A 24,105-nucleotide genomic window follows, 5' to 3' on the forward strand; every position below is an offset into this window, starting at 1 on the left:
TATATTTGGTTTGAGCTAGTTAGCCTGTAGACTTCAAGGTCTGATGGAAACAGTTTAGTTATTTTTCACATTTCTAGTAACAGCATTTAAAAAATAGATTGTATTATGGTGGTGTTCTCTCTTTACATCAGGGGTCGGCAACGTTCGGCACGCGGCTCGCCAGGGTAAGCACCCTAGCGGGCCGGGCCAGTTTATTTACCTGCTGACGCGGTAGGTTCGGCCGATCGCGGCCCCCACTGGCCGCGGTTCGCCGTCCCGGGCCAATGGGGGCGGCGAGAAGCCGCGGCCAGCACATCGCTTGCCCACGCCGCTTCTCGCCGCCCCCATTGGCCCGGGACGGCGAACCGCGGCCAGTGGGGGCCGCGATCGGCCGAACCTACCGCGTCAGCAGGTAAATAAACTGGCCCGGCCCGCTAGGGTGCTTACCCTGGCGAGCCGCGTGCCGAACGTTGCCGACCCCTGCTTTAGATCATATAAGTGGCTGTAATAACAAATACTCCTTATAATATCCTCAGTTCTGTATCTGAGGGCAACTAAAAATATCGGATATATTCACAAACAACAATGCAACTGTTAACATTAGGTACAATGAGGGAAGATTTCTGAGTAGATAAATATAGGGATTTTTAAGTGGCTGCTTAAATTTTTCCTCTGTCACAAGTACAATGGGTTCCTTCGTACCCACAAACAGTGACTAAAGTCAGCTAATATAATAGCTAGTTTCTTCAAAGGCAATGAAAACTCCCAAGTCTACATAGTTCACCAAATATAAAGAATACAACTTCACTTGGGTTCCAACTTGACCCTGGACAAGAAGAAGTTCTTAAAAAAATGTCTTTGCACCTTGAATAGAGCTGAGATAGCACTCTCAAGTAGGATGGATTTACAAATTTCAGTATTCACCACCAAACGGTAGGATTTTGTTTGTCAGGCCCCAATTCAGCAGAGTACTAGAATCTGTATATTTAATAAAGGCGGTAGAAAAATTTTAACAGTTTTCCGACAGAAAATGCAGTGTCATCAAAATCTAAAATGTTTTGCAGCAATGTGTCAATTTAGATTAAATCTTTGATGGAAACATTTGAAAATAGTCATTTAGACTATTTCCTTTGGATTCATTTAAACTTTTCTATTATTACATTTTTATATATTTAATTTTATATTATATTATAATGTTTCAGCATAAAATGAAACTATTAGTTTCCAAATTGAAGTTTTTCCAAACGGTCAGAATTTTCCGCAGGACAGAAATTCCATTTTCTGACATGCTTAAAGTAAATACTAGAGCTAATGCATAAATCACACTGAATTCAAGGTAAGATCTCCTAGTTCATGTTAACACTACAAATTGCCTCGTCTTCATTGGGATTTTACCTCGTTAGTTACCATGTGCTAACTAACATGAGTTAAGAACACACTTTTTTTTTTCCTATTGAAGACATAGCCACACAAAGCTTTTAGTCATACTGGATTACCTTTCATTTCCCAGTAGCTTCATCAGCTTTAGGCTACCAAAACCCAGGCTTCCAGTAGTGTACGTTGTGGGAAAGGGCATGTGTGTATTTTTCCAATAGGATTTCCCACAACATACTTGTGACGTTATTAATATGAACTGGGACCGTATAGATCATTGTTGCAACCAAGGTCCTGTAGTGGCACCAAATCTTGTATAAAGTGGGTCAAATAAGGTGTCTAAGACAAGGTTATGATTATATCTGTATGCATGCATCATTTTTGTATTTAAAGTTATAAGTATTGGCTCTATACTGTCTGCATTTCAAACTTGTGCTATGCTTCTGGGCAACACCCCAGACAATGTGGTGTCAGCACTGCCTAGCCTGCTTGATGGCCCATTAAGGACCATCAGTTATACAACTGACCCATTGAGAAAAGGCAGATACACCTTGTGACTCAGCAAGGCATGCAGGGACATGCCTATGGACAGAACTCTAAGGTTTTTCTATGCCATGTGCTGAATAGCTTGTCTTTGGGACAAAGAAAGCAGAGACCACATGGCAAGAGACTATAAAAGGCTGCTGCAGCTCCTCCATCTTGTCTTCAATCCTGCTTCTGACCTCTGGAGGGACCTTGCTACAAACTGAAGCTCTGAACAAAGGATTGAATGACCCATCCCAGCTGTGGATGTTCTCCAGAGACTTAATCTGAGCCTGCAATTTATTCCATCATTGCTACAAGCCTGAACCAAGAACTTTGCCATTACTCTATGTAATTGATTCCATTTAACCAATTTTAGCTCTCATCTATATCTTCTTTCTTTTATGAATAAACCTTTAGATTTTAGATTCTAAAGGATTGGCAACAGCGTGATTTGTGGGTAAGATCTGATTTGTATCTTGACCCAGGTCTGGAGCTTGGTCCTTTGGGATCAGGAGAACCTTTTTTCTTTAACTGGGGTATTGGTTTTCATAACCATTCGTCCCCATAACGAGTGGCATTGGTGGTGATACTGGGAAACTGGAGTGTCTAAGGGAATTGCTTGTGTGACTTATGGTTAGCCAGTGGGGGTAAAACCAAAGTCCTCTCTGTCTCGCTGGTTTGGTGCCTTAATAGTAAAGGAACTCCAGCTTTGGGCTGTAACTGCCCTGCTCTAAGTAATTTGTCCTGATTTGACACTCTCAGAAAACAGAGCATCATTACAACCCTACACACAGATTTGTCATTTAGGAATTCAACCTACAATGCATCCATCCCGATAGACCAAGATTTTAATACAGCACATATTTACTCTCTAGGTGGTCAGTCAGAAAAATCTGCATGAATTCTAGAGCTAGGACTGAAGGAAACAAGAACCTACTGTATAATCAGAAAACTTATGTTAATCTGCAGTTGCATGAGCATTCTCATACTGGTTGGTTGAATAACATTGCAGTCTTCTGGTCTCTTAAGAACCTGCCTGATTCCAGTAACCACAAGCAATCACAGAGTTTGTGTCTGATCTACAGGATGACGAAGCAAATGGTAATTTTTTGCTTGTCTGTCAATGCAGTGAGAAAAAAAAAGACTATGTAATAACAGACAGTTTTGATAAGTGTAATACAGCAGATGAACCCTAAAGTAGAATTAAGGATTGAAGATTATACCACTATCTGTGCCAAAGCATTTTGTCGTTTTTAGGCTGCATTCTAAATTCTGGAAGATAGGCCATGAATTTATGAAAAAAAGAAATATTGTATGAAGTGAATCTCCTATGAACAGAGTGGTAAATGTTTTTCCAGAATGATTAGTGAATTCAGATGCTAACCTGAGAAATTAGAACTGCGCATGGTCTTCAGAGGAAGGGTACTCAACATTTTCTGAAAATCAGGCCCTTTTACAGTAATATTGGGCTTCCAAAAATTAAGGTACCCAAAATCACAAGTCGCATTAGAACACCTTGACTAGTATGTTTATTTCCCTAGGAAGGGGCTTTTAAAAACAACATGCTGAATGAAATCAAATTTAAAATAAAACCCACACCATGATAACTTTTATTGATTTTAGATTTGTAGACATACATGAAAATCACATAGCAATCATCACCAGCCTCCCCAGAAACTGACACAAAGTGGTTGCTTAAGACAGGACAGTGAAACAAGAAGTGTCTTAATGAAAACAAAATTCTTTAAGAAAAACAAATTGTCGTAGCACAAAGAAAGAAAGTTTATTTGAATGCCCAGTATTGAAACTCAATATAGAAGACTAGTCACTCTGTACAGAGAGTGTGGGTGTAACTAATTGTATAGCAGGTCAAGGTAGTCCAGTTAGATCAGTTTATTTTGAATAATAAATAACGTTTACCAACCTTTCGCCAGTTTATTTTGAATAATAAATAACATTTACCAACCTTTTGCTAGTTCTTTCCTTAGTTTCAAGATAGCATCAAGGTCACAGTCAGTAGTAGCATATGAATGAGGCACAGTAGTTTTAGATTCTGTTAATCTCTTAGCAATAACTCTTCGGATGTTGCTGGCAGGGACTTCTGTGAATGTACCCTGAAAGCAAATATTTTGCATACTAAATACAGGGAGAGAACACACACACGCTCCTCTGCTGAAACAAGAGTAGGGCAGTAATGCTTTTCAATTGGTAGCTTTTGTTCACTTACAACAAACCTCAACTTTCAAAAAGCATTAAAATGTAGCTAGTATTTAACATGCCTAAAATTAAATTTAAATAAATTGAATTTTCTATTCTTGCTGAAAGATAGCAGAATGAAAAATCATATTCAGACCAGCAAAACAGGTTATACAGAACCAAGGAAATTAATGCAGTACAGTGTTTGTTTTATCTTACTCCATAAAGCTGAAGTGTAAGAAAATGAAGACTGAAAAAAATCTGAATATTTGCTCCATTGCACCATGCCTGCCAGGTTTAAATCTGGATAAACACAGAGATTCTAAGCACAGTACTACAACATGTTATACAATTACTTGATCTTCAGCAGATAAAGGAAATCAAGATGGGTGGTCCACACAAACAATACTGACAAATAACAATCTTCTTTAAAGAAAATTCACAGTCATATACATTTGGGGGGGGAAAAAGTGTACCCGATTTCTATTATTCTGCCCATATTTCTTATCACTGATAAGGAACAAGATAACTTCAGTTTACAGAGTACAATGAATCCTACTGATCTAGCAAATTACTCCAAAAATATCAGCCCTGGTTCTCAGCTGGTGAAATCAGCATTGCGGTATTACACCAGTTTAGGGCCTGCAGAGTACAGTTCTAATGCACCTTTATTTTAGTAGAAGACTGTTAGTAGAAGTTCTGTTGAGCTATCGATTTATCAATCGCTTCAGTGGTTGCTTAAGACAGGTTTCACTGTACATCTCTCTCCTTTGTCATCAACCTGCCTCTCCTGCCCAATTCAGTCAGTCATGTCACAATTCAGCATTCACAACCTTTTGATGAAAGGGAACTATATTGCACACAATTACTTGTAATGCCAATGAAAATATGAAGCAGGAAAAACATGTGGATCTCACAAGAAATACTCTCCGAAATTATACAGCATATACACTGTATGTTGAATACAAATCACAGTGTGCTCTGATATAGCTGCAGACAAAGCACTTTTTTATCGTGACAGAAAAAAATATGTAGGCCTGGAATTTTTTTATTTTTTTTTAAAACCTTACCAAAAAAAACAAAAAAAACCACTACATTATTTAGCATGGTTCATCATAGAATACCAAATGCTCTATAACTCTTATAAATTGTCAACAGATACCAGCCCTGAACCTGCAGCTGTACTTCAAAGTTGGTTCTAGAACCAGAATGGTCCAATTTCACAGATCCTGTCTCGAAGCATTCCAGCATGGTGGAATTCCCCCCAAAATAATGGATCTTTCAATATTTCGGGCCCAGCTATTCAGAGAAAACCTTGTGAGCCTTTGACATTTTTTAAACACAAACAATCTTTACTCAACCCCAATCCTCTAACCCTTGCCTAATCCAACTCTACACTCCTTACCTATATTTATTTTTAATCCATGCTTATAGAATTTTGCACTCACATGCCTCTTATTATTCAGAGATTTCAAAGTGCTATACATATAATCAGATACGTGTAATGTTTATTGTATAGGTAGGGGAAAACTTAGCCTTTGTGGCCTTAAGTACACTGGGGGTGGGGGGGAGAGAAAGGCAGGGGAGGGAGGTTCCCCCAATTGGGTTAGCTCATCTGAAGTAAAAATGGAGATCAACTTTGATCAAAAAGATCACTTTAGCTCAACTGACCTAACTTAACTTAAACACCCACTTAGCATCAATTTAATGTCTTTAGCAGGTTGATATATAGCCATGTCGTGCTAAATGTGTTAAACTGTGTTTGCACTGATGTTAAGTGCGGTTTTCAGTCCAGTTAAAGTAGCTTAATTGAATTAATTCAGTGGGGAGGGGGGGAGCACCTTATTCTGAGTGTAGATAAGGACAGAGAAGTTAAGTGACATGCCTATGGTCACATCAAGTCAGTTGCAGAGTTGGGAATAAAACTCATGAGTTCTGAATCCCAGGCCCCTGTTTCCAATCGCTTGATAACACTGACTAAAATGAAGTTCAACATATTTGTCATTATTATTTTTTTTTTTAATTAAAATGAAAAGATGTGGCATTATTTAGTTGTAACTCAGCGGTTCCCAAACTTGGTTTGCGGCTTGTTCAGGGTAAGCCCCTGGCAGGCCGTAAGACGCTTTGTTCACCTAAGCGTCCACAGGTACGGCCGCTCGCAGCTCCCAGTGGCTGCGGTTCGCCGTTCCCGGCCAATGGGAGCTGCGGGAACAGGGAACCCCTGTTGTAACTGAATGCAAGTTGCTGCTTTAACAGAAGTATTACCTGTGCTGCAGGCTGACCCGGTATAGAAATTGGTGGAACTGCAGGCCGCGGATAAACAGAGGACACAGTTGTTGCTTGTGGAGCCAAAGGCACTACAGTAGGCTGAGTAGGGGCTGGAGAAACGATAGGTCTCGATTCCGCAGCTTTGCTCTTCTGTTTCTGCTGCAGAAGATTGAGTGCATCCCTGTTGATTAAACAGTAATATGAAAAATACTTAGAAAGAAACAAAGCATAACAGACAAAAAAAGAAATACTACAATTTCAAGAATCAACTCTAATGAGTAGCTTCTGGCTATTAAACTAAAAATTAAAAGGCAATTATTTTTTTAATCAATAATAATTTGCAAAATGAAAACTCTGAGGAGCATGAAGAATCATCATAAATGTTTATAGATTATTCACCCCTGCCATGTTAGGATTGAAATCTGCAGCAGCACAGGGCAGTTGAGAAACAGGAGTACGTTTATCATCATTAAAGGACAACAGTGGCTAAACTATACTGTGCATTGTACTGTCAATTCTTACAATGAAGGTGTTACAGGAACAGATGAGACATGCATTCAGATTATATTTGGGACAAAGAAAATAAAAGCTGTTTCGTTTATGTTACAATAAATGATCACATACACATAATTGCATTAGCTGTGAACATTGAACAACAGACCAGTTATAAATAAAGCTAAGATTATGTCACAGAGGACATGGAATCAGTGACTTCCAGAGGCCTCCGTGAGATTTTATGCTGCAGCCCTGGGACAGCGGGGCTGGAGCTGTCAGCCAACAGGGGCCTCCACAGCTCCCAGCCGCTGCAGGCTCAATACTTACATTTATTTTTAATGTAATACCGCATTGCTGAGGAATTAATGAAAAATAATAGCTATTATCTTTATATGTTCTAGAAAACGTGTACTGTTCTTTGCTGGTTAGCTCTGACACTATTTCAACAGTTGTGTCAACATCCTTAATGACCGCCCTGCACCTTTAAGCAGGGGGATGTTTGGCTGACAGGCCATGGTACAAACAAGACACAGAAAGGGTAAGTAATTTGCCCAAGGATAACACGAGTTTATGTCAAAATTAGAACTCTGCAATACCTTGTTCCCAGCCCTATGTTTGGTCCACTAGACCATACTGGCTCTTTGATTAGGAAATAATAGAGTCTCAAATCTCCTTACATAATGATTAAGCAAAATCCTGGGCAACTTACTTGGATATAAGGGTGTATTTGTGAAAATATGCTTTAAAAATAAAGTGTGAAGAGCTTCCCCCATGAGTGAAGGGAACAGTGCTTTATGGCTGGGGGGGGGAGGGAAGGGGAAGAGATGAAAACTGCTACAAAAGGGGCATCCCCGGGGAATGCAGGCTTTGAAAAGGGGCAGCACGATGCCTTGAGCCTTCCTTTTTACATGGACCAAGGCTGAAGCAACTCATTATTTAAGTGTAGGGCAGATGTTAAGTGCAGGTAGTCCATAGGAAAAGTATATAGTGATCGGATAAATGGCTTGGAAAAGGACTTAAAAAGAGGTGTTCATTAAAGGAACCAACAGAGGGTGGGTGGGGATTCCTATGATTGGTATGGCAGGGAGCCAACCCCCCATTCTTATAGCCCACCTTAACTCTTCTACGGGGGGTGGATGGTAAGGTCCCGGCCATGGATTTGTTGCAGGGACCTGGAGGGAAAAAGAGGGGGAGCTGGTGCAAACCCCTCACCCCGGATATGGTAAGGTCCCGGCCATGGATTTGCTGGAGGGACCTGGATGGAAAAAGAGGGGGAGCAGGTAAAAGCCCCCCAGGTAATTTTGGAATAAACATGGGATTACCTGCACTGTACACTGTTATCTGCCGGGTAGTCCCAGAAATCTAATAATAAAGTTGTGGCCTGATTAAACCCACATCAAATGTCTGCTGTCCTTCTTTCGACATAGCCAGTCAATAACACTTGTGTACAAAGATGCTTTGATACACAGGCAGTGTTGGAATTAAGTTGTTATAGGACCAATAACAAATATTATTTGCTGAAGTACCTAAGCACAACACATTGAGCTAAGGATGCAGTTTCACTCTCAATAAAGAATTTATTTACTTTTGCAAATTAAAGTCATACTTGAATTTCTTTTAAAATCAAGCATGTTATTTAATATAGATCCTATACTGGAAGAAAAACTTTTACTGAATAAAATGATTTTTAAAGAAAAAACTAGATGTTTTAGCTGAGAAAATGGTCACAAAGATGACACAAAAAGAAAACAGAAAATTATTTCTGCTTTTTAACATGGCAGTAATAAGTATTTAATTAAAACCAGCTGGTTATTGTCATTTGATTGATTTCCTTAGATTTTAAGTGTACAAAAATATAAAACTATTAGGAAAACAGATCTTTATTTTTAAATTAGAAGATTCATTTAGAAGTCTTTAAATCCTATAAGTGCAGCACATTAAATTTTTTACTACAGAATCTCTGCAATTCAACTGATTAATAAAAAGACACAGTAGAACACCACTTTATGAATGTCACAGGTTACAAACAAAACATTCTTAAGACAGGGGCCTGCAAATAAAACTGGTCGGGGACACAAGGCATCTCGTATCAAACTACTATAATATTTTTAAAAAATAAGGTTGGCAGCAACACTGCTTTTGAACTGCTTTTCTAAAATCCATTAACACAGCACAGGGGGGAAGCAAACCTCAAGACAGGTAAACCTATTGTCAAAACAGCACACATTCATTGGGAAGCACACATTTTCCTTCCCACCACATGTATTAAAGTAATTGAATATTCCTTGTCAAAATTGTTACCACATGGAGTCTGCACATACTGGCAACTCAGTGTTACACTTCACTACACTACTATAATAAGATGGCCCAGATACTTAGAAACGTGCAGCCTTTTGGCTAATACTTTCAGTGTCTCCATGCGAAGTACTAATTTAGCAGAAGCTCAGATTTAGAAAGTTCTCTGCATAATTTGGACACCTTTTTCTCAAGTGCAATTGCCTTTGTATATTTTACAGTTTAAGTAGACAAGCTGAAATAGAATATCCTAAACAACAGTATTTAGAAGGCCCAATTCTGCAAACCTTAATAAATTAACATAACTTTGCAGTACATGGTGCCCATTGGGGAGCCCACTGGCATACCTGGTGGTGGTTATATAATACTGTGCTGTTCCTCAGCCACCTCAGTTTCCTTCTCCTGAACATCAGAGTACAAGGGTAGATAGAAAACTCAGGCTCTCTACACTTAAATGGCCACAGTAGCACAGCTGCAGCTGCACCACTGTAGCACTTCAGCGTAGCCACTCACTACAGCCATGGGAAGGTTTCTCCTGTTGCTATAGTTAATACATCTCCTTGAGAGGTGGTAGCTAGGTTGACAGAATAATTCTTCCATCAACCTAGTGCTGTGTACATGTGGCGGAGGTTAGGTACGTTTAACTACGTTGCTCAGGTGTGTGGATTTTTCGACTTAACTTTTTAGTGTAGACCTGGCCCCAGAAACAGAAAGATGGTCAAAGAGTGTTAATATATTGAGAAAGAGACCCTGCAAAGAGCGACACTTTCTGTGCTTCATATTTTATAAAAAGAACCTACAAAAACTGTAGTTCTTCAACATGTTGTAGTCAGTGTGGATCTCACTATAAGTACGTATGTGCCTCGTGCATACAAGATCAGAATCTTTTGCACGGCCACCTGGCTCCTGTGTCAGTCATTCCTTCAACATAGAGAACATATCTCAGGAGACGCAGATAAATGCAGATGTATCTTGATCTGGAGTTATGCTCCATTTGGCTCTGTGTTTTGGTTCTGACCTTCTGCAGAGGTGCTGACTTTATTGCCCGAGATGCCAGCACCAAGGCTGTTGGTGTTGAGGGTTTCATGGACATTGAGATTGTCAACACAGAAATCTCCACTGCCGACTCTGTCAGCACCAGCATCACCGTCTCCTGCCTCTCCCTCCCCCCTCCACACACACACTCCCCGAGCCGAGGGTATGGTGTGTGTTTGAGAGCACACTGGCCAATGATGGTTTTTTTGGTCTCGTTCTGGTAGTGACTGTCACCTTTGGTTCAAAAGTGACCCATTTCTCTAGCAGATGTAACTTGAACCCAGCAGCACTGGATTTGTGGGTAACTGAAGAGAAGGATTTGTATGCAGAGCACCTGTCAGGCATGTGACTCTCCCCTCAGCTGAAGAGGCAACAAATATGTCCATCTTTGATAGAAATTAGTCAATCACAAGACCAATGTGGTTTGAACCATGACATTTCAGAGTCCACCATGAAGCATGATGGTTGGTGCAAAGTGCTTCACCCTGCTGTACAGGCGTGCGGGGAAGGTATATGTCATGAACAGTTTTCTCTCTCTTTTCCCCCCAGAACATCTAAGTCAAGGAAAATGGGAGTTTTAAGGTAAGTTTTCTTCACAGACTAGCCAGGGGAAAGAAAAAAGTTAAAATCTCTAAGAAAGTAGTGGGTTGAACGCTCACTACTTTCTGTCTCAAGCAGCAAGAGGGAAAGTCGCAACTTCTCTACCCTTTCTGGATTTGTGCCCTCACACAGGTGTACGAGGCAGCACAAGGTGCAGCCCCAATGGACAATGCTATTCAAAAGGTGCAGTCTCGGACACACGAGGTGCATCTGCAACTGCCATGGGATCCACCCTGACGTACACTTGTAGAATACCTATTCTCTCTGCCTTTTGTTTACTTTGACGGCATTTTTTTTTTATTTTATCCTTAAAACCAGAAATCCCACCTGCAATTTGGCCTGAAAAAAAACCCAACAACAAGAGATAAAAGCCAGGTTATACTTTTAAACGGAACAACCTCGGGTACAAAGCAACACAGAGCTTCCCGGCCTAAACAGTGTGGGTCTGGTCCAGTGCAAACTGACGTAAATTGGGGTCCTTCTATTGACTTCAATGGGCTTTGGATTTAGACCCTGATTTTGTAAGCTGTGCCACTCTTTAGTCTGATGCAACCTGTTCCATGGAGTGTTGCTTTGTTGAGTCTGAGCTGGGTCACCACCTCTTCCCCAACCTGTTTGGGCACACGGGGGGGACAACTTCTGAATTGCCCTGACAAAAGGCAACTGTAATTGGCAATTGTGTGAATTACTTTTTGTCTCCCCTTCCCTAAAATCTCTCCCTAAATCAAGGAGTCAGTTTAAGAGTCCAGAAAATATAAGAATTCCTTGATTGTGTTTTCCAGTGTGATGTACTCACTGATCATTTACTGCCATATTTTCTCTGCTAAGCAAACCAACAACCACCTATCAGCATAAACCTAACATTGACCACTTACAGAGTTGCATGTTGATAGTTAAGGTGAAAAACAACAAAAGCAGTTAATTATTTGACTTTTCACATTATCGAGCAAGGTCTTTTAAAATCCAATATAATAAAGCCATAAAACTTTTACATCTTAAATATCAATCTAATAAGCCCTAATTACCATGTACAGAACAAGCAGTCAGCTATTTAAAAAGATTGTAATGGATGTTGCATTCTCAATAGGCATTTTATTCACACAGATACAGAGATTGAGGTTGAAGTAATTTTTCCATTATATACTCCGATTTTCATGCTATAAAATATTATTGAAAACCATTCTATACAGCAGCTGGTGTCTGTGTTTTGCGAGACTTTGGATACATTTACAGCACTACGTAAACGCTTAATAAACAAATAAGTAAAGAATAATAGGCTGAAACATGCATATTGTGTTTAATGTACTAAAATTACTTCTAGTGTTTATCTTCCTTTAGAAGCCACAGCTTCAATAAAATTAAATTGGTTCCCTGTGGCTCGCATGGAAAATGTGCGGCTACTGATCAAGGATAGCTTGTCAATTAAGTTATACGTTGTGTATTGCTATTTAGTAAAAATTGTGATAGAAGTTTAAAATGACTTGCATCCTGAGATTTATATTGAAATGCGAATTTTAAGGATAAAAAAGTTACAAATACTTTGCACTTGTATGGTGTTTTAACATAGGCCTCAAAGCATTTTACAATGCAAACAATAATTAATCTACATAGAACTACAAATAAAGTCTTCACTTTATAGATTGGGAAACTGATACACACACAGACACAAAGTGAGAGCAAGTGAAAATTGAAACCAGCACTCCATATGGAGGAAACACTAGCATGTGGGTTCAGTCCCTGCTTAAGGTAATATTTGTTTCCAGTTAATGTGGTTATCCAAAGGGAGAGAGTGTCTTCTGTACTTTTACTGGAGGTAGGCAACGGTCTCTTCCAATGCCACTGGAGAGGAAGGGTATCTGGGTTGCATTTTGAGAGAGGTGAGGAGAGGAAGCTGAAATGAGAAGGCTTAATACTGCTGTAAGACTACTTCTGTGCTAACAGTAGGTAGAGCTGCTAACTTGAAATTGTTACAACTGTAGTCACAGCTTTAAGACAAAAAATACACTAAGATGCCTAAATATGTTTGACCAAAAGCTATAGAGAAAGATCTTTAGCACATTAATATTCAACTGCAAGGCAGACCCTCACAGCACACAAACATTATTAGTGTGTTAGTTGGTTCAGAAATTATATCATTTAATTTAGTTGTGCTGAAAGTTGTATATTTCTTACTGCCATCTTCAGATTCCAATAGAAACAAGCTGTAGATAAATTACTACACCAAAATATGTTCAAAGAACTAAGGCCAAGAGTTGAATGGTTTAATCTACTAGGCTTTCTTCTCTAAACATAGGAACTCAAGAACTGATGGCCCATATCTCACATGTTTGGAATTATCAAGCTAGTCCCAATTTGACAGTTATCTATCTCACTAAGCCACCATGTAATTTGTCATGTTCTGAGAGATCTCAGGATTGGAACAGTATGGATGTGGCATATGAAGACCGACGCACTGGCCAAGCTATGTGGAGAAATGTATACAGCAACTAAATGGAACTAGGCGGAGTATTAGCAGGTCCCAGAAGACAAGGGGATGAAAAATGTGAACAAGTTACAATGTGCAGAAATTAGAGAAAATGCAGGCAAACATTGTCCACAGTATTAATTTCTTTCCCTCATTTTTTTTTAAAGAAATACTATAAATTAAGAACTACAAACTAGCCATTAAGAACTGAAGTGGATGATGCATTTGCTAAACAGACTGACAAAAAGACAATTTAAATATGGAGCCATATATTCTTTTCCTCCTTTTTTGCACCATTTAAAAACGGGTAGAGTGAGAAAGAAATCTCATTTAAATGTAATATTTGTGTTAATTTTATGAGCACCATGAATTTACAGGGCAGGCATGTGGCTTTGGCCCTTCCAAAAGGCAATACCCCTTGTATCCTACACTTTCTTCCATTATCATCCAGTCTTTTTTCTTTAGAGCTTCCTCTATATTTACTTGATATTTTCAGTGTCTGTACAACTGAATCATGTCTTCATTTTCACAAGTACCATACCTTTCTATTTGTTGCACGAGGCAATTACTCATCCAGGAAGCATACTAGCCAGCTTTCCAAACAATCTATATTCTTCCTTGAACAAAGGTATTGGATCCCAGTCAATACTTGATTTACTACATAGCTTGTCAAAGCAAAAACATGGGTGCTAATCTCAGCTTGTCAGGTGTCGTCTTCTATGCCATCAAAAGAGTGAGCATCAAGACTGCATTATAGTCAGAATCTGATTCAATAAGATAAGCTTAGCAGCCATTACCCATACTCATTGAATTGTGGAATGGGGGTTGTACAATTTTAGACTGGCGCCTATACAAGACATAGCCCCAAATATTGGGACTGTCTGTCTAAAATCGGGACATCTGGTCACCCTACTTACGTTGTAAATTGCATGTTATTTTTGGGATATCAAGCTGGCGGAAACAAACAAAACCTCACTTAATGTCCACCTCTGTTCCTGGTTTTACACTTCTGATTCTTGTACTTTGGTGGCCAACACTGAATATCCATGACCAGCAAGCAACCTATTTGCTTTTAAATACATCCAAGTGAGCTGTGTTGTAGTGCTCTACCTCCATGATTATTTACCTATTAGCCTACTTGATAAAGAGGCCTGAATTGTTTAGCTGTGCAGCACAGCATGTATTTTGCTGAGTTTCATGCAAACATGCAATATTTCATCCAAATAGAGAGTACCTGTCTACAGATATCTGCAAACTTTTCTTTCCAGACAGTATCAAACAGAGGGGGTCTACAGGTACTTACAACACTTCTCCATTTTAAAATAATGGTTAAAACAGCAGGATGTATCTTTAAAAATGACATTTCCAAGTCAACTTCTTTGAACAGATGAAACACAAGTTTTGAGAGACACATTTTTGTAGCTGTAATAATTACCTTCCTAGCAGAATCTGTGGTACATTTCCATGACAACTAGGGGATGTTAATTAGATAGCTCAGAGTCCCAGAGGGTTTCCACCTGCCGTGGACTAGTTACACACCATAATTTACAGTTGCACTTATATAATTAAAAAGCTTTCTGATAATGTGCTGCTATTACAAATGATACCCCCTCGATCCAGCTCACTATTTAATCCAAACCAGGCCACAGTCTGTAGGAAACAAAGGTTAAGAAAGGAAACACTTTCATAGTTTCTTGTTTTGTTACTGTGTTCAACTCAAGCCTAACAAACCTGGTAATCTTTGATATAAGGTTTCAATCATACAGCGCCAGCATGTTACAGCAGCTCAACAGGTGTGTGAAGAATATGAGTGGGAGTCTGCCTAGAGAGGGAGTGGTTTTATCCAGGACAAAATCAGTTTCCAGAAGGAAACCCTTTCCACACAACCTTACCAGAACACACATGCAGATTTGAGGGGCATCATTTCAAGGTCAGGAATCCCTGATCTATAATGCTAACAAATGAGCACCCAATTCCAAAGGCTGCTGGGTGCCTTGACTGAAACCACATCTTAATGGAGAGTATAGTGCATCCAAGGCATATAAGGAGCACATTAAACCATCCCAGAATCCTCAACATTCACAACAGAATTAAAGACAGGCTAAAAACAGAGATGGTTGTGAAAGAGAATTCCAGACCCCAACCTCTTTAAACTTTGAGGAATTTCAAAACTAAGTTTCATGTCTTTAGCCTACCTGTACTAAAATGGAAGCAAATCAGACCCTGGACTCCACAGATGAATTCTTGTGTCTGCTGGGGTCAGCAGTACAGCCAATTAATTCATTTTATCTTTCATCTATTGTGTGATGTTATAATTAGATCATATGCTATGTCATATATAATCATTGTAGGCTAAACAGATTTAAGGTGTAGGATTATAGAAGTATAAAATTGATAAGTATTTAGATGTGATAATTATGTATTAGGTATCTGAGGCCTGGTCTACACTAGGAGTTTATGTCGAATTTAGCACCGTTACATCGGATTAACTCTGCACCCGTCCACACCACGAAGCTATTTAGTTCGACACAGAGGTCTCTTAAATTCGACTTCTGTACTCCTCCCCAACGAGGGGAGTAGCGCTAAATTCGACATGGCCATGTCGAATTAGGCTAGGTGTGGATGGAAATCGACGGTAATAGCTCCGGGAGCTATCCCACAGTGCACCACTCTGTTGACGCTCTGGACAGCAGTCCGAGCTCGGATGCTCTGACCAGCCACACAGGAAAAGCCCCGGGAAAATTTGAATTCCTTTTCCTGTCTGGGCAGTTTGAATCTCATTTCCTGTTTGGACATCGTGGCGAGCTCAGCAGCACTGGCAACGATGCAGAGCTCTCCAGCAGAGATGGCCATGCAATCTCAGAATAGAAAGAGGGCCCCAGCATGGACTGATCGGGAAGTCTTGGATCTGATCGCTGTGTGGGGCAATGAGTCCGTGCTTTCCGAGCTGCGATCGAAAAGATGGAATGCAAAGATCTACGAGAAGATCTCTAAAGCCATGGCAGAGAGAGGATACAGCCGGGATGCAACGCAGTGCCGCGTGAAAATCAAGGAGCTGAGACAAGGCTACCAGAAGACCAAAGAGGCAAACGGACGCTCCGGATCCCAGCCCCAGACATCCCGTTTCTACAAGGCACTGCATTCCATCCTAGGTGCGGCCGCCACCACTACCCCACCACTGACTGTGGACTCTGAGGATGGGATATTGTCGACGGCCAGTTCCTCGGACATGTTAGCGGACGGGGAAGATGAGGAAGGAGATGAGGAGGATGAGGCAGTCGACAGCGCTTACAACGCTGATTTCCCCGACAGCCAGGATCTCTTCATCACCCTTACAGAGATCCCCTACCAACCGTCCCCAGGCGTTAACCCGGACACGGAATCAGGGGAAGGATCAGTCAGTAAGTGTTTAAAACATGTAAACATTTATTTTTAACAGAACAGGAATATTAACAATATTAACAATGGGTTTTTCATGATTACTTTGCCCTAGGCGCTTAACGTTTCAGTCCTTGGCAGTGCAACTACTGAAAAAAAAAATCTAACAATGTCCGGTTTAGCATAATTGTTTTGCCCTAGGCGCTCTACTGTTTAGTCCCTGCCAGTGCAGCTACAGTAAAATCCGGTCTATATGTCCGGGGATAGAGCAGAAATCCTCCTGGGACATCTCCACGAAGCTCTCCTGGAGGTAACTGGAAAGCCTTTGCATCAGGTTCCTGGGGAGAGCGGCCTTATTGGGTCCTCCGTGGTAGGAAACGTTTCCGCGCCAGGAGACAATCAAGTACTCGGGTATCATTGCCTTGCAGAGCATGGCGCATACGGCCCTGGTCTTTGCAGGCTTTCCCGAAGCATCCGTTCTTTCTCTGTCTCTGAAATCCTCATCAGAGTGATGTCGCTCATGGTGACCTGCTTTGAATTAGGTAGGGGAATGTTAGTATTGGGACTGCTTGCCTGTTCCTTTACAGAACTGTAACCGGCGGTTTAGAGCCACGCGGTGGAGGCGGGAGAGGAGCAGCATACAGGGATCTTTCCCTGGGACAGCCGCGAGGGGGTGGGACAGGGGCAGAGTTCATGCTTGCCGGATTGCTGGCAGCAGGGACTGGCATTGCTTTGAACGTGAAAGGAGGCCAGTGCTATTATTAAAGTTTTAAGCAGCCACAAGTCTACGGCTTACCATGTCAGCCTGTTACCCAAATTCCGCTGTCCTGTCCTGCTTGTCTGATCTGCACTGCAAGACCCCAGGCACTGAATGCGAAGGCCGAAAATTCGACCTTGTCCTGAGTGCGCATGTGATAGGTGCTGTGCATGGTCTTGTTCACAGAGAAAGACTATGTTCTTTGTTCACCCAAAAATTTATCTTTCTGAGGAATTCACTCCCTTTTTCCCCATCCCACAGCTGCGACTGTCTCCCGAACTACCCTGGCATCACACTCCCAGAGGCTAGCGCAGATTAGGCATAGGAAGAAGAGGACATGGGAGGACATGTTCTCGGAACTTATGGGCTGCTCCCGAGCCCAGGCAGCCCAGCAGACCCAGTGGAGGGAGAACGTGTCCCAAATCCACCGATCACACATGGAACGGAAGGAGTGGTGGCGGCAGGAAGACCAGCAAGCGACTCAAACGCTGCTTGGACTAATGAGGGAGCAAACGGACACGCTCTGGCGCCTTGTGGATGTTCTGCAGGACCGGAGGCAGGAGGACAGAGCCCCGCTGCAGTCTCTCTCTAACCGCCCTCCCCCGCCACAAAGTCCCATACCCCCCTCACCCAAAGTCCCAAGAAGGAGGGGCGGCAGAGTCCGTGAAAACTCTCACTCCACCCCTGCAGACTGCTCAAGTACCAGAAGGCTCTCATTCCCCAAAATTTGATAAGTCCTTTCCTTCTCGCCTCACCCAAGCCCCCGTCCCAGTTTCATCCCCCAGTTTCATGTGTAGTTGCTAATAAAAAATACGTTTCTGTTAATTACTGTTTCCATCATGTTCTTTTAGAGGAGAGTCTGTCTGAGGGGGGGAAGGGGGTTGGTAATTGGACAGGATAGTCACCTTTACCAGGGTACAGACGCGGGGGCAGGTTCAGCAGCAGGGCACACACACATTGCATTCACTAGTTACCCTGGTAAGTCTGGGAGGTGGTTTTCATGTTCTGTGTGTGTGTGTGTGGGGGGGGGGGGGGGGGGGGGGGGGGCTATGTGACTTTGTGGCGGGGGAGGGCGGTTAGAGTTCTTATGCAGCGGTCCTTATCCTGGATCACAGAGCCACGCAGCAGGGGATCTGTAACCGTCCTCCCCCTGCCACAAAGTCACATAGCCCCCACACACAGAGTCCCGAACAGGAGGGGTGGCAGGCTCCGTTGAAACAACCAGTCCACCACTGCGGAGCCTGTCATTCCTGGAGTTTAGAAGCGTCCTTTGCATCACTACACTACACCCGCTCCCCACCACAGTCTGCGTCCCAGGTTCAACACTTTCCCGCGAAAACAGTAATAAAGAAAACGGTGTTCATTAACAAATTTCAAGTGATTTTATTTTTAAACGTGTGTTGGAAGGGGGGGAACGGGGTGAACGGGGTATGTAACTGGAGAGGATAGTGAACATTTACTGGGTAAAGAAACGGGGGCAGGTTCAGCTTCTCTGTAAACAAACTTAATAGTCACAGGTTACCCTGCTCACTCAGGAACCTAGCTTTCAAAGCCTCCCGGATGCACAGCGCGTCCCGCTGGGCTCTTCTAATCGCCCGGCTGTCTGGCTGGGTGTAATCAGCAGCCAGGCTATTTGCCTCAACCTCCCACCCCGCCATAAAGGTCTCCCCCTTGCTCTCTCACAGATTGTGGAGCACACAGCAAGCTGCAATAACAATGGGGATATTGGTTTCGCTGAGATCAGAGCAAGTCAGTAAGGTTCTCCATCTCCCCTTGAGACGTCCAAAAGCACACTCCACCACCATTCTGCACTTGCTCAGCCGGTAGTTGAAGAGTTCTTTTTCAGTGTCCAGGGTGCCTATATAGGGCTTCATGAGCCAGGGCATTAGCGGGTAGGCTGGGTCCCCGAGGATGACTATAGGCATCTCCACATCCCCAAGAGTTATTTTGTGGTCTGGGAAGTAAATACCTTCCTGCAGCCGTCTAAACAGACCAGAGTTCCTGAAAACACAAGCGTCATGAACCTTGCCCGGCGATCCGATGTTGATGTTTGTAAAACGTCCCCTATGGTCCACCAGTGCTTGCAGCACCATTGAAAAGTAGCCCTTTCGGTTAATGTACTGGCTGGCCTGGTGGTCCAGTCCCAGGATAGGGATGTGAGTTCCATCTATAGCCCCACCGCAGTTTGGGAATCCCATCGCGGCGAAGCCATCTATGATGACCTCCACGTTTCCCAGGGTCACTACCTTTGAGAGCAGTAGCTCAACGATTGCGTTGGCTACTTGCATCACAACAACCCCCACGGTACATTTGCCCACGCCAAAGTGGTTCGCGACTGACCGGTAGCTGTCCAGCGTTGCAAGCTTCCAGAGGGCTATGGCCACTCGCTTCTGGACACTCAGGGCTGCTCGCATCCGGGTGTCCTTGCGCTTCAGGGCAGGGGACAGCAACTCACAAAGTTCCAGGAAAGTCCCCTTCCGCATGCGAAAGTTTCGCAGCCACTGGGATTCATCCCAGACCTGCAGCACTATGCGGTCCCACCAGTCCGTGCTTGTTTCCCGGGCCCAGAATCGCCGTTCCACAACATCAACATGACCCATTGCCACCATGATATCCTCGGCACGGGGTCCTGTGCTTTGTGACAGGGCTGTGCCACTCTCAGACTTCAGGTCCTCACCGCGCTGCCGTAGCCTCCTCGCCCGATTTCTCAGCATCTGCCTCTGGGAAAGGTGGATGATAAGGTGCGAGGTGTTGGTAACGGCCATAACTGCAGCGATGGTCGCAGCGGGCTCCATGCTCGCAGTGCTGTGGCGTCCGGGCTGTCACTGACCAGAAAAGTGCGCAAACTGATTTCCCGCCGGCGCTTTCAGGGAGGGAGGGCGGGAGTGACGGTTGGATGACGACAGTTACCCAAAACCACCCTCGACACATTTTTTTCCCCAGAAGGCATTGGGGGCTCGACCCAGAATTCCAATGGGCAGCGGGGACTGCGGGAACTGTGGGATAGCTGCCCACAGTGCACCGCTTCCAATGTCGATGCTTGCCCCGTTAGTGTGGACTCACAAAGTCGAATTACTGTCCTTAGTGTGGACACACACGTTCGACTTTGTAATATCGATTCCACATATTCGATTTAAGTAAAATCGAACTACTCTCGTAGTGTAGACATACCCTAAGTAAGTAGGGCTGAAAAGCAAGGGCTACAGGCTGAGGCCTGTAAGATGTCTGCTTAGCCATACTAGCCATAGGCTTAAGAAATGCTTGACATAAGTAAGTGACCAAAGAATGACCCTATGCTACAAAATTATGGGAATAGATGTGCCAATCGGTGGTACTGCAAAAAATTAAGATTAAGATTAATTTTTGATTACAAGATACCGGGTAGTCACATTTTTCTAACACATGCCCTAACTGCAGGGTGCACCATGTGCGTAAATGCTAATAAGAATAAAAGGAACTACAACCTATGAAAAACAAGGTACCCCAATATTCTTGGGGGACAATACAAATAAGGAAAAACAGGGTAGACAGCTTCACGCACATGCACAGAGTGTTAGGTTAGTCAGAATCACAAGATAAAAGAGGGCTCCCAGATTGGATAAAATGAGTTCCATATGGGAAAACTTCAGCAGGAACCAACCCTGATGATCAATTGACAAGGCAGCCATCAGACCCTAAGAATATCATTAAGGATGTGAGTATGACTATATTTGTAACTTGTGCATAGGTCTTTATAGGATTTCTGTATGCATGGGTAATCATAATTTTAATTGTAACTTTAATAAAACTTGTAAATGAGACTAGACCTTGTACTTGTAAATGTATGTGTGGTAAATATCCTTGGTCTTTATGTTACTAGAGACTCTAAATCTGAAGCAAACAGCAGATGTGACTTTCACTGTGTTGAACTTGAAACCGTAGCCACCAGAGCCGAACCCACGGTGATGCAATACAACCTTACTAAATTCACTTTAAATAAAATACAAGGCTACAGCAGTGACCCATGTGCGGGAAAGCAGGAGCTCAGATTCCCCATAAAACAAGTGTTAGGGAAGGATGGCCTCTGCTGCTTCTTCTGACACTTTATTGCCTCTGTGCATGTGGGGGAGCTCTTCAGGCCCAATGAAACCCCTGTGCCAGCTGACAGCACAGTTTGGGAGCTGTCAATCATTCTAGTAGTGGGCTAAGGGAAATGGGAGGGCTGCACTATCTCTCCCAGCTGTCACATGGCTGGAAAGTCCCTGTCCCAGAGATCATACAAAGAAAAATACAAACTTCTTACAATGTCACCCAACCCAGCCTCCCACATCCTCTGTTGGTCATCCAAACAATCAATTCCCCCAAGGAAAAGGTTGAGAGAACAAGTGGGTCTTGTATGCTGAACACCATGGAATTTGGGCTAGGCTGAAAAAGGAAATGAATAAAATATTTGGATTAATTATAGCAGGCTTATACATACTCTTTAGTGAGGATTCCTCGAGGCCCAGTGGGAGTAATACTGCTTGGGTCAAGTCCATGTGTCTCTAGAATGTAGCGGGCAGCAGGACTTAAGCGAATCCTGAAGTTAAAAAAGAAAACCACCTAAATAATAGGGTTAGGTGAATGTATTTCACACACAAAATGTCAGAAGGTTCTGGATACCATGTGCTATGGTCCAGAGCCTCAGCTCCAGCTGTGGGGAATGCAGTGCAAGTCAGTGGGTGTCTGTGCAAAGGTAGCATAAAGTTTACCTTTGTACTCCCCTGATCCCAGGGCTGCAATGTGAACGGTTGGCTCTACTATACCAGAGTATCAGAGCCCTGTGGTTACACTACAGCTACTAGTGATCCCAAGGAGCTGAAACCACAGCTGGGCATCCCTAACATCGGGGGTCCCAGCCATCTACCTTATGCTACTACCAGCAAGGAATGGGGTGACATAGAAGCCTCAACACCATTGGAGGATCCCCATATAAACAGGTGATCACCACAGAGCCAGATATATCAGCTGCATAGATCATCTCTTGGCAAGATAGTATAAAGGAGCCCTGCTGCGTCTGAGGAGCTGGCCCTGTATGCTTACTGTCTCACAAGGTATGTCTACATCTGCGGCTGGCCCTGTGCCAACGGACTCGGGCTCGCAGGGCTTGGACTACAGGCTGTTTAATTGCAGTGTAGACGTCCAGGCTCTGGCAGAAGCACAAGCTCTGGGACCCTCCCACCTTGCAAGGTCCTAGAGCCTGGGCTCCAGCCCGAGCCCAGAAGTCTACACCGTAATTAAACGGCCCGTAGCCCGAGCCTGCTGGCACAGGCCAGCCAGAGTTTTAATGGCAGTGTATACATACTTACACAAGCTTGCTCGTCTTTAATAGCAGGTGAGGTAGTGACAACTGCTTCATTAGTTCTGTCTAATTTCAATTATAACAATCTTTATACTTAACATCTTCAATTTTTGCTTTTATACTTAAGTTTACTGGACAAACTTCTAGAAGTACAACAGATCATCTGGACTGAGAAATAAGGAATTTATGCAAATAATTCTAATCTCATTTTCAGCTTTACAAGTTTAATGCAGTTTCCTCCCACTCTCAAACATCATAAACTTGTATCTGTGTCATCTCAACCCATGCAGGATATGTTTTGCAGTACCTTTCCAGAGACCGAGTTAAGCACATCATCTACAGCACGTAACACTGATCTCCATTGCTATACAGAAACTACAATGGTTACATCATAACCCAATTCTGCATTTTAATTGAGAGGTATATTGGAGAAAAGTTCCAGAGCATTCATTTTATCTTAAGATAATTTATATGACATGAGAACATAGTGAACTCAGGCAAAACTTTAAAATTCTTAGATGCAAAAGTTAATTTAGCAAAAACAACAGAGCAACATTAGTACTTGAGACCAGATTTTATTTCTCCAAATTCTTGAAAGAATGCCTTGAAGAGATAAACAGAAGAGCTGGTAGGAGCGGAGCCCTTTGAACAACACAAGAATTCCAAGTGCGGTAATACCAGCTTGACAAGGAATGTAAATCATTAAAGACGTTAATTTGATTTTAAATTAGTTGTCACGCATTCGTGATTAGGAGCGTCACTGAATCAGTTTCTGTTCTAACATTCTCAGATGTCAAAGCACTTGATTTAACCCTTGTTAGTGCTCTAATCACTCTTCTACTATAGCAAGCATGCTGTTAGAGGCCTCAGTTAGTGTCTTCCAAAGGTCTTCCCTACTTGCATTAGGACAGCCTGAATGCTAATAGCAAAATTAAACAAACAAATTGGACAGATAGGCAAGGAGCTAAAAAATTAATTGAATTGTATAGTGGTCAACACTCATAGAACCATAGAAATTGTAGGACTGGAAGGGAGCTCAAGAAGTCATCAAGTCCAGCCACCTGCACTAATCCAGGACCAAATCTACCTACACCATCACTGACAGGTGTTTGCCTAACCTGTTCTTAAAAATCCTCCAATGAAAGGGATTCCACAATCTCCCTTGGAAGCCTATTCCAGATCTTACTTTTTAGGTTAGATATTTTGCCCAATATCTAACCTAAATTTCCCCTTCTGCAGATTAAGCAGATTACTTCTTGTCCTGCTTTCAGTGGACATGGAGAACAATTGGACTTCTTTGTAACACATTTGAAGACTTATCAGGTTCCCGCCGACTCTTCTTTCCTCAAGACAAAAAAAAAAAAATGGGCATGTTCAAACTTTCCTTGGAAGTCAGGATTTTCCTAAACCTTTTTTTGC

The 24,105-nt window shown here is 42.5% G+C and overlaps 1 protein-coding gene across 1 annotated transcript in view; it reads right to left on the bottom strand.

The window, feature by feature from the left end:
- Positions 1–24,105, bottom strand: part of PDHX (pyruvate dehydrogenase complex component X) — a 108,008-nt gene that overhangs the window by 32,825 nt on the left and 51,078 nt on the right. The window contains exons 5-7 of the mRNA XM_065403860.1: positions 21,826–21,924; positions 6,340–6,523; positions 3,845–3,992 (exon numbers count right to left, since the gene is read on the bottom strand). Of these exons, the coding sequence (XP_065259932.1) occupies positions 3,845–3,992; positions 6,340–6,523; positions 21,826–21,924 (431 nt within the window). The remainder of the gene's footprint in view (positions 1–3,844; positions 3,993–6,339; positions 6,524–21,825; positions 21,925–24,105) is intronic.

Source organism: Emys orbicularis, chromosome 4, assembly GCF_028017835.1.
Source record: "Emys orbicularis isolate rEmyOrb1 chromosome 4, rEmyOrb1.hap1, whole genome shotgun sequence".
NCBI classification, from domain to species: domain Eukaryota; kingdom Metazoa; phylum Chordata; order Testudines; family Emydidae; genus Emys; species Emys orbicularis.